Source organism: Podarcis pityusensis (genome assembly GCF_964106645.2).
Source record: "Podarcis pityusensis genome assembly, chromosome: 5".
NCBI lineage: Eukaryota > Metazoa > Chordata > Lepidosauria > Squamata > Lacertidae > Podarcis > Podarcis pityusensis.
In genome coordinates, this window is record NC_138032.1 from 69,290,178 (window position 1) to 69,302,274 (window position 12,097).

At 38.2% G+C, this 12,097-nt stretch overlaps 1 protein-coding gene across 2 annotated transcripts in view; it reads left to right on the top strand.

The window, feature by feature from the left end:
* ASCC1 (activating signal cointegrator 1 complex subunit 1) overlaps positions 1–12,097 on the top strand; it is a 50,677-nt gene that overhangs the window by 402 nt on the left and 38,178 nt on the right. Inside the window, exons 1-5 of one of the 2 annotated variants that reach the window (XM_081004768.1) lie at positions 310–459; positions 1,584–1,715; positions 4,997–5,096; positions 5,427–5,524; positions 7,520–7,698. In XM_081004768.1, the coding sequence (XP_080860894.1) occupies positions 1,607–1,715; positions 4,997–5,096; positions 5,427–5,524; positions 7,520–7,698 (486 nt within the window). In that variant the 5' untranslated portion in view covers positions 310–459; positions 1,584–1,606. Of the gene's footprint in view, positions 1–309; positions 460–1,583; positions 1,716–4,996; positions 5,097–5,426; positions 5,525–7,519; positions 7,699–12,097 lie in introns of those variants that run through there. The other variant, XM_081004767.1, reaches the window with a different exon arrangement.

Genomic DNA, 12,097 nt, shown 5'->3' on the forward strand with positions numbered 1-12,097 from the left:
GGGAGAGCGCTGAAGCCTCGAAGGCAGGCCGCAGTCCCCCGCGACGTTTATGAAATTAAAGGGGAGGGAAATACGGAGATATTATTTGGTGCCAACTTTTTTTTTTAAAAAAAAGTTTGGTGTTTAGCATTGAGATGCAGGTTAAAAAAACAAAAACAAACTAGTATTCGAGACCTTAACCCATTTCAGCATCTGCCACTTATGCCCAAGAGGCTGAAACTCAACCAGTAAAGCCTCCCGCTTTGTCAGGATTCCTTGATGGGGGAAAAGCTCGACCAGTTGCATTTGGGCCTGTCACGTCACAGCAAGAGCTCTGCAAGGAAAAAAAAAAGGCAACACTGCCTAGCAAAAGTGATAACGTTTTCCGACCTGCTAATATATATATATAGAGAGAGAGAGAGTACTACAACGCCTCACTAAATACGGGGGATGGATCATCTGGCCAGATTTTTATTCTTGGTACTGCTGCCCTTCTGAATTTATGTATATATGGGTTTATAATTGTATTTGATTTATATCAATGTTCCTTGCACCTATATCACGTGGTGGTGGGTGCCTTAAAATATTTTAAACAAATCTCCCCAAGACATTTGCACATAGTATGACAGAATGGTGGCAAATTGCACCGTCACTTGGCACAGAAGTGAGGAATGCAAGATCAGGAAACACTGTCCAGTTGATTCATTTAGAATTGTTTAGAACAGTGCTCCTTTCCCTCTGTGTAGACAGGACGTCCTGAGAGCACTGCAAGTTTTTGCATCTCAGCCATGAAAAGGACCACCAAAGATCTGTGCAGGGTTATGTATAAGTGCCCGATCTTTGTATGAACATACCTGAAATCCACATCCACAAGTAAATGGAGCACCCAGAATGGATGTACTCTAACGAAAAAGGAATGTGGAACCTGTGGTCCTCCAAATGTTGTTGGAGTTCTAAATCCCATCAACCCCAGCCAGCATGGCCAGTGGTCAGGCATAATGGGAGTTGTAGTCTAACAACATCTGGAGGTTTTTTCCCTGTCAAAATGGATGGGACAGAGAATATACGGTATTTGCATAAGCCTTAAGTGTAACTTGCCCTTTTCCCTGTGTGAAGAACCAGCTCATATATATAGTGTAATACTTCTTTCTTTCCATAAATTTACTATTTACTATTCCAACATTCTATTCCAACATTCTGTTTCCAGCACAGTTGCCAATCAAATGTTTGTGGAATCTTAAAAGTAGAGTATGGCCCTGTTTTTTCCTTTCCAGCACATAATATTTGCAAGTTTGCCTTGCCTTGTTTAATGGGAGGTTCTGTTTAGATATCATAGTGAAGGCTGCAGTCCTAACCATGTTAACACAGGAGTAAGTCCCATTGGACACAGTTGGATTTACTCTCAAGTAAACATGTATAGAATTGTGCTGTTGTACTAGTGTACATGCGGGAGGCAGTAGAGGACAGGAGTGCCAGGTGTGCTCTGGTCCATGGGGTCACGAAGAGTCGGACATGACTAAACGACTAAACAACAACAAAACAACAACTAGTGTACAGTTCTAACAACATCTACTCAGAAGTAAGTCCTGTTGAATTCCACTTAGTCTTTCAGCAAAGGGAAAACACAATGGAAGTTCTGCGGCCACCGCTGATAAGAATTGGAGGACGTGTTTACAGGAAAAGACATATTCGAGAACAGCCACACCAGCATGAAGAGGAAGAGGATTTCTATGCAGGTATGCTAAGAATCCACAGAGTTCCATTTCATGAGACTATGATATGAAACTGATCTTGGCATTAGGACTTGGACAGAAGTACTGAATATGGACCATGATTCTCAAGAAAATGCCAACACCCATGCTGTCTGTATGGACTCAGTATGATAAAGAAACAGACACTCAAGATGATAGAGAGTGGGTCTCAAAATTCTTAACCTGTTTGTTTAATACCGGTGAGAGAATGTATGAAATATATGGATTAGAGGACAATATTATACTTAGAGTAATGTAGAGATGTGAGGGTAAGAATCAGGAATACAATTATATGGGGGCTGTAGCTCCGGAATAATATATGGGCTTTGCATATTTATGGTTATATTTTCAGATCATGGTCTCTCCAGTTAACAGAGCTGGATAGCAGGGCTGCCCGTGACTTGCTGCACAAGTCAATGCAGACTAGGGATGGGGAATCTATGGGACTCCAGATGTTGTTGGACTCCCATCAGCTCCAGCCACCATGGAATGATTGGAGTTGTAATCCAACAGTTTTGAGGGCCACAGATTCCCCATTTGTGGAGCTGGCCATACTAGGCCTGGGGGACTATTGATTTGTCATGTTTTATGGTTATTGTTGCTTTTTTGTTGTTTTGAAAATAATATTTATTACTTTTCCAACAATTTAAACACAACACTACAAAAAAACAAAAAAAAGAACAATACAATACAATTGTATTGTTGCTTTTTTTTTGTTCCCTTTGTGAATGATGCCATGGCCTTTGGCTAGTGCAACAAAGTTTATGGTGATGATATGTCTTCGTACAAGGGGACTTCATCTCTTGCTACTCTGTTATATTCATAGGAAACACAGAGCTCTCTATGCCTGTGATTATTTGTTCCTTTAACTTTGAAAGCAAGAACTTGCCTCTGCTTTTCTGGAAGTGTATGCAATTAGTCAGACTTTTACCAAAAGGCAATTGTCACCATTGATATCACAGTCTTAACTCACAGTTTGGAGTGGAATTCAGCACACTGCTGAAAAATGGCAACATTAGTAAGTTGTGTTGAATTGCTAAATATTTCACATTCTGTTATGGAGTGGGAGTTAAAGCTCTATTGTCAAGAGGCAACACTTGTTTTTGTGCCGAAGTTTGCTTGCATTTGAAACTACTGTTGTAGTCACTTTAACGGAAGCACCAGATGGGCTTCTGAGGAGCCATCCTGCCCTGAAGGGTGGGTGGGCAGAATAAGAAGCTTAGGCATGAATTCATGAGCAGAAAACATAAGGAGAAGAGAAACAGCAGAAAAGGAAAAAGAAAAGGGGAACAGGGTGGTAAATATCATGCTAGGTCAGAAGAATTGATGCAGTGCACACCTGATCCTTATAATGTGTACACTTGGATCCAGAATGGATATATTCCCATTCACCTAGGCAACTGAACCAGCTGCTATCATACTTTTTGCATCTTGCTTCCCAATCCCTTTTCCTTGTGTTTCATGTTGTGTTCTTTAGAGGATAACCCTTAGGACAAGGAGTGTCTGAGGCAGGTAGTGGTAACGAGATTAAATTCCAGACCTAATAGAAAAAATAAAAATGACAAATTGCTGGGTCTGGATGGCATTCACCTGAGAGTTCTCAAGGAACTCAAATGTGAAGTTGTAGATCTTCTAACACTGTGAAGCATAGATGTCAACTTTTCCCTTTTTTAAGGGAAATTCCCTTATTCTGAATAGGATTCCTCACAAGAAAAGGGAAAAGTTGACAGCTATGCTGTGAAGTTGTAGATCTTCTATCCCTTAGACTAGCCTCCACATCTGGAAAGCTGCCAATGTAACACCAATTTTTTTAAAGGAATCTGGTGGGGGAGGGGGATCCTAAAAATTACAAGCCACTGGTGGCAAGTATTGTCAAAGAAAAAATAACTTGGCATATAGAATAATAAGCCTTGCTGAACAGAGACAGAAATCTCACCTTTTAGAGTTCTTTGAGAGTGTCAACAAGCATATAGATTGGTGAGATCCATTTGACATAGTGTTGTTGGACTTTCAAAAAGCTTCCAACAAGGTACTTCACTGAAGATTCCTGAGTAAGTTTATCAGTTATGGAGTAAGAGGAAAGGTCCTCTTATAGATAAGGAATTGGTTAAGCAGCAGGAAGCAGAGTGTACATGTGCATTCACAACTATCTGAAATGTCTATGTGTGTATTGCACTATGAGTATGCAAATGTCACTGTGCAACACTGCACATGTACAGACACACATTTCAGGCTGTATATTTTGGTTTGCTATAAACAATCAGTTTATAATATATTTGCCTCATTTTTTCCAGTGGCCTGCATCTTGAACACCCTTTCAGCAAATTACTCGCAGTTATTAGCCTTAGCTATAGTTCTTTCTTTGACAAACCACAGTGTTTATCAAATCAGTAACATACTGTAAATTAAATTTAAGGCGCTTTAAAATTCTGCTTCATACAATGAATTTTTTTTTCCACCTTAACAAATCCGATGATGGTGAGAGTGGGATAACACAGAGGTTTGTGATATCTTTTGAAATTATATTTCTGGTTAGCTGAAAAATAGTTGCAGTGTTTTCTTACTGAGCTAAAAATATCCCATTTTCCAACATATTACAGTCACTGCTGTTGAGAATAGAAGTCAATATCACTTTGCCTCAATTTTCAGCTTTTGGGTCCTGCATCTGTATCCACTGCTGTTCAGTGTTTTCTTAAATAAGCATTTGTATGAGGCCAAAAATTCAACATCTAGGAGAAAATTTTCTCCTACATCTTGGAGAAAAATAGATTTCCACAGGGCTATTCTGTAGATTATTTTCAATGAGAATATAAAAGAAGAAAGAAAGAAAGCCCTCCAGTTGACAGCAACAGCTGCTTCCTGACGATGTCAGGAAGACTTAAAAGTTAGCATAATGGGTGGAAGCCATTGTAGTGTGAGTGGACTTCTGCTTATGTAATTGGATTTAACTTCCTTTCCTCCTCCTGCCAGCCCCCTCATAGGCCCCCAGATCTAGAGGATCCCAAAACCTTTGGTTTGTGAGGTGCTACAGGGTGGTGGTCAAGTCACATTTTGCAAACAGAAGTCTGTTTGTTATTTACCCTTTAGATCAGGCACCCCCAAACTCGGCCCTCCATATGTTTTTTGGGACTACAACTCCCATCATCCCTAGCTAACATGATCAGTGGTCAGGGATGATGGGAATTGTAGTCCCAAAACATCTGGAGGGCCGAGTTTGGGGATGCCTGCTTTAGATGAATAGTTTCTAATCTCTCCATACCTTGCAGGTCCTGAGGATTGTGCAGATGAACCCTGTGATGCCTTTGTGGTGGAAGAGACAGAAAGAGGCTACCAATGTGCTGTGGACATTCCCAGCCCACTATACAAGTAAGTCTGTGTGTGTATATTCAGAATTGCTAATCATGCAGCTAGAACAACAGAGAGGAATTCAGGTGTTCTCAGTCTTTATTATTGATTTTAAATTAGCTTTTGACAACTACTGCTGGGAAATTTGGGATAAATTAGTTGCCGTAGCCTCACATTGTGGGGACTGTCCTATGCCTTGATCACCAGGAAACTGGTGCTTGTATTAGCATTTAGGATTCCAAAATGGGTAGGATGTTTAAGCTGTTAAAGTTTGGAACTACTTAATCATTTCTTTTTTAAAAAAACTATCACCGATTCCCTTTTCTGTTTTCCCACTGTATGCTTATATAGATATATAATAGGCAAAAAAGGAGAAACAAAGAAGAAAATAGAAACAGAAACCCGAACCTCTATCATTATTCCTAAGCCTGGAGTTGAAGGAGAAATTGGTGAGTTCTGGGTTTTGTAAAAATTTAAATGCCTTTAATTTTTATGCATGGGTCTGACATGGTGTGAAACTTAGAGATGATAAAGGCATCCTGGTAGTACTTGGAAAATAAATGTAAAAACTGTCTTGAAGAATGAAATTAGCTGCCTCTATAATACTGAATTCAGTATAGGAAAGGTAATATGATGTTGTCATTGCAGAATGTCAAAGTAATTTGTGTGACTATGACTGAAGGGTGGCAATTATTACAATCCCGAGATGCCCATGGGATCTTGGCTTGGATCCCGAGATCCCATGGGCAGGTCCGTGCTCAGTGGATTCTGCCCTGATGGAAGAGGAACGGAGGCGATTTTGGCTGATTCTACCTGCAACCCTTGAAAATCTGTTCTGTGGTGTTGACGAATCCACTAGAAGAGTGTAGGAAGTAGCATGGGAGCTGAAGTGGATATAGACAAAAATTGCCTCCCTCTCTTCTGCCATCAGAAACCCCTGCCTAATTAAAGACCCTCCTGCACATAGGAAAGGCTAGGTCCAAGCCACTGAAAGTATCTAGTAGTGAGCATGTCCTTCCATGCTGTGAAATTCCCTAATAAATGCCCACTATATTACACCAATTATTGCCTATCGCAGCTCATTTTTGCTCTCCCCCAGCTGCTTTTGTCCACTTAAGTCTTGGTTGAGGCCACTCATGTATTCTTTTTTGTGTCCAAATAGCTGCTTATCCCCTCACTATCTCCTACACCTTTCTGGGTATAGGAAAAATTAAGCCACCTTTTAGAACTATGGGCTCTTTACTCTTTTATTCTAGTCCTTGTTTCACTTACTGCCTTCCTGGCATTTGCTGCCTCCTCCATATATTATCTGTCTGCTTATCTGTCTCCTGAGGCTTCTGGGAATAGTCTTTCTGTACTTGCCTTCTCCTTTGCTACACCTCTAGACAATTGCTTTCTTTCCGCATTCCAAGCTCTTTCATGCACACCCAGAACAGGATGCACAAAAACGGGTTTTGAGCATGTTTGTATTAGGTTTGTTTGTATTACTGTTTTGGTGTTGATTTGAAGACTTTCAGTAACTGAATCTGCACTGCAGTTGGCCCACCTACTGTCATTTTGGCTGAAAATAAGGAATGTAGAAGCACAGTGTGAACACATTTTAAACAGACTGAAGAGGGTCAAATTCTTTAATTCCACTTATGGTATTGCCAAAAAGTAATCTTGTGGATCTAATGTTAAGGCTATCATTGTTGGTTGCATCCTGTTATTCTAAAAGAGGGAACTACATTTTTCTCTTCATATTTATGCTTTGCATAATTGTGCAGAGTCAGGTACCATGGTTAGCATGACATTTTTTTTTAAGAACCAGACATGCTTGCTATCCATTTATTTATTTCCCTCCCCTTAATTACCAGTATACTTTCTGCATGTAACATTAGAGATTTATTTTCCACACAATACACTTTATTCATAAAGTGTTTGGACTGCTTTTACACAAATCATTGCACAGTAATAACAGTAACACACACGAAAATCTCTTTGGCTAAAACGAGTGACAAAACTCTGCAGTGCACCCATAATGTGAACTGAAAACCTCAAATGTTTCCAGAGGAAGTAGAATCAGTTATTATAACAAAGAGACTCAAAAATAGTCTACTTTGATAAGAGAGAAAGTCCTGGCAATATCAATAGGTATACATAAATAAATACAAACCTGTATCAGGAGAAATAAAAATTGTATGAACTAAAGGACAGAAACATTTTAATGGTTAGATTCTAGTAATACATAAATATTAATATATTAAAACCAGGGAGCTTCATCTCACACTTTAAAAACACTAGTTTGATAGTAACACTGACCTGTGTATTCATCTGAGATAGCTCTCACCTTGTTAGGAAGTGGCTTTCTGGTACAGTGGAAAATTTTGTTATTAATTCTAAACTTTTATGAGCACATGTAGCAAGCTGTCATAAATCCTGTCTTCTGTTTTGCTTGTTTCCAGTGATCACAGGACAACACCGGAATGGTATTATTTCAGCTCGAACGCGAATTGATGTTCTTGTGGAGAGCTTCCGCAAGAAGCAACCCTTCACACACTTTCTATCATTTGCACTCAACCAACTTGCAATCCAGGAAAAGTTTCTACAGTTCAAAGAGGAGGTGTTGGAGAAGTGCTCAAACGTAAGTTGCCATGATAATACTCATAAATAATCTGAGTTTAAAAAATAAGTAGAGAATGTTGCAAAATGCTACATGAGCTTGTCTAGATCGGGAGACACATTAAAAATATGTAACAACACTATTACCTGAGATGATATACTCAACGTTAGCAATATGGTGGGATAATAAGTATGATGATAAGCCATGAGAGATCATAGAAATACAATTTGTATTTTGTCCCTGGAATTCGCACATTATAAAGATAAAATCCAGGATTTCCCCATTGAAGCTGCCCACATCCTTTAGTGATGAAGAAGTGAAAGATGTTTCCCTTACTAAAGCAAGTATTTCCCCAGCACTGGCACCTTGCTACTTCCAGGACCTCTAAGCTAAGTTCTGTGGCCTGTCTGTGCAGAAGGGGTCAGAAGTGCGTCCAGTTTACATGGAGTCACTTTCAGAAACTGTGTAGTGTTCCTCAAATGTTGGTATTCCTGGAAAAACAGACTTATACTCTCTATATAACTAAATTTTAAGAAAATCCCTAAAAGTTACAGACAAACCAGTCCTTTTATTATCTATTATCTATTATTTATCTATATATCTGGAGATCAGTAAGTCTCACAATATATTTATGGCACACTATTTTCATTTCATGTTGAATAGTATTGGCACCTTTCTGGTGAAATTCTGTGTGCAGCCAGATAAAAAACAACTTCAAACTACTGATACTCTATTCTGAGAAAATAATTTGATAGTGCATCAGAATGTGTGACTCCAGTATTTTATGAGGGTTTAATTGGATTCCTTGAAATCTGACAACATAATCCCCTTTGTCAAAATTCATAGTCTTCACATTTTTAAAACCTAGAATTAAGTCACTGCAAGAGAGACTGGAGTCTGTGAGGTACATTATTTTTTCCACACTTTTCTCTAAACTCTGTTGTATAAAATACACAGCTGCTAGTTAGTAGGAAAAAAACATACTGCTTTCGCATATGTCTCTCATTCATTTCATGGTCAGTTATCCCACCCTTATGTCACTTTATCTCACAGTGGGATGTGCCAGAAAGCAATATTTGCAAACCTATGCTTTGTAGCACGATATGAAAGTATATACAGCTGTGCAAAGCAGCGGGTGAGCTTTTAGGATGCTTAGAACCTGAGTATGGTGCTAGTTATGGAAGCTGTATGTGTTTGTTCTTGCTGCTTTTTTCAGCTTCAAAATAGAGCAGTCAGTTAATGATGTCTCTATTCAAATGAGGCTGATTAACAGCCATGTTATTTAAAAAATGGAATAATATCAGGTGTTGAGATTAACATTTCTGCTGGTTGTTGAGCAATGGTACGGAATCTTTCCCTCTCACGATAATAGTTACCATGGCAACCGAACATCCATCATTTATATTGCTGTAGTCTCATGCGTCTGTATATGCTGCAGATAACTCTTCCTCTTTTTTGCTTCATTAGAAAATTAAGGGTGTATTAAAATGTGAAAATTAATAAGCATTGTCCATCTAAGTTTTTACACTGAGCAGACAACTTGTACTGAGGGTCAAGGAACATTTATATTTATTATAAGTTATTTTTATACAAACCACAAATTTCTTTCTTAGAGGAAAGCTATGGTTGCCTTAACAACATCAGAATAACAGCAATTATAATCAAAATTCATAAAAATTTCATGCCGGATAACATGGAAAATAAATCTAACACAAATAAGTTGAATTCAAGATGCCTGCTTGAACAGAAAATATATAGCTTGCCTTTTGAAAGAATAAAAGTTTGAATACAAGTGTACAAGTTTAATTTGCCCTGGCAGATGTCTCAGGGGACTAAGTTTTCTCATCAAAGCATCACAGTAAAAACGGACCCTGCCCTTACTGATTTTACTTCTCAGGTAGCTTCTGCTACTTGCAGCTTGTGGGTTTGTCCCTTTGTTAGTGTCAGTATTTTTATATAGCACAATCAGAGTGCTTAACACTTTACAGAACAGATGAGGCAGGTTCCTTCTCTGATGAGTTTACAATATAAAGTTGAGTGGAAGACAGGGCTGGAGAAATAGGGGTGAGCATGGAGGCAATGTGCGATTGTGTTGGTTTCACTTATTTAGGTTAAGTTGCAGGCTGATTTCCATTACGGTCCTCAAACTGTTAAAGCAGGAAGGACGAAGCATGTTTAAGACAACTAAAAGCTAACGGAAGTTGCTGTGAACAAAGGGGCATATAATTCTAGTACCATATAAATCAAAAGCAGTGAATGTAATGATATATGCCCAAATAAAGTCAGAAAGATGGAAAGCACAATTTGATCAAGGCTTTAATTATTGAGTAAATCTTTTTTTTAAAAATGATATTTATTACTTTCCAACAAATTGAACATACATAGAAAAAGAAAATAAAGAATACAATACAAAAACAATACCTAACACTAAACTAACAAAAACAATTTAAACTAAGAAAACAAAACAAAAACAATTTAAACTAAGAAAACAAGACAGAAACAATTTAAAACACATCAAATAATTTCAATCTTTCATTCACTTATTTCCATGACCTCCTCATACCTCCCTTTTTGTATTCCACTTCTATTTAGTTGTTTCAGCAATTCCTTTCCATCTTCCTCTGCTTTCCATCCTATAATTATCTTAACACATTTTAACCTTATTTTCCCTTTAATTTTCTGTTAATCTATTTATACTTAATTCCTTATAACATTTCTACTGAAGCCGTATAACTTCATTCCAACATTTTTCTAACATTCATTAATTTTACAATATTTCTGTAAATAGTCTTTAAACTTTTTCCAATCTTCTTCCATCGACTCTTCTCCCTGGTCTCGGATTCTGCCAGTCATTTCCGCCAATTCCATGTAGTCCATCAACTTCATCTGCCATTCTTCCCGGGTGGGTAAATCTTGTGTCTTCCAATACTTCGCGATGAGTATTCTTGCTGCTGTTGTAGCATACATAAAAAAAGTTCTATCCTTCTTTGGCACCAATTGGCCGACCATGCCCAGGAGGAAGGCCTCTGGTTTCTTCAGAAAGGTATATTTAAATACCTTTTTCATTTCATTATAAATCATCTCCCAGAATGTCTTAATCCTTGGGCACCAAAGGTGAAAGAATGTGCCTTCAGTCTCATTACATTTCCAACATTTATTTTCGGGCAAATGGTAAATTTTTGCAAGCTTGACTGGTGTCATGTACCACCTATAAATCATTTTCATTAAGTTTTCTCTTAGGGCATTACATGCCGTAAATTTCATACCTGTGGTCCATAACTGTTCCCAGTCAGCCATCATTATATTATGTCCGACATCTTGTGCCCATTTAATCATAGCTGATTTCACAGTTTCATCCTGGGTGTTCCATTTCAATAGCAAGTTATACATTTTTGACAAATTCTTGATTTTGGAATCTAACAGTTCTGTTTCCAATTTTGATTTTTCCACCTGGAAACCAACTTTTTTGTCCAAATTATATGCCTCCATTATTTGATAATAATGGAGCCAATCTCGCACTTTATTTTTCAGTTTTTCAAAGCTCTGCAATTTTAGTCTGTCTCCCTCTTGTTCCAGAATTTCCTAATATTTCGGCCATTTGGCCTCCATATTGAGTTTTTTCTGTGCCTTCGCTTCCATTGGTGACAACCATCTTGGGGTTTTCTTTTCTAACAAATCTTTATATCTTATCCATACATTAAACAATGCTTTTCTAACAATATGATTTTTAAACGCTTTATGTGCTTTCACCTTATCATACCACAGATATGCATGCCAACCAAATATGTTGTTAAAACCTTCTAAGTCCAACACATCAGTGTCTTCAAGTAGCAGCCATTCTCTCAGCCAACAAAAAGCAGCTGATTCATAATAGAGTTTTAGGTCTGGCAGGGCAAATCCACCTCTTTCTTTAGCATCAGTTAATATCTTAAATTTTATTCGAGGCTTCTTGCCCTGCCAGACAAATCTGGAAATATCTTTCTGCCACTTCTTAAAACAATCCATCTTATCCAAAATTTGTAATGTTTGAAACAAGAACAACATCCTTGGCAGCACATTCATTTTTATCACTGCAATTCGGCCTAATACAGTGGTATCTTGCAAGACGAATGCCTCGCAAGACAAAAAACTCGCTAGACGAAAGGGTTTTTTGTTTTTTGAGCTGCTTCGCAAGACTATTTTCCCTATGGGCTTGCTTCGCAAGACGGAAACGTCTTGCAAGTTTGTTTCCTTTTTCTTAACACCGTTAATACAGTTGCGACTTGACTTCGAGGACCAACTCATAGAACGCGGTGTGGTAGCCTTTTTTGAGGTTTTTAAAGACTTTGGTGATTTTTGAAGCTTTTCCAAAACTTTCCCGACACCGTGCTTCGCAAGACGAAAAGAATCGCAAGACGACAAAACTCGCGGAACGAATTAA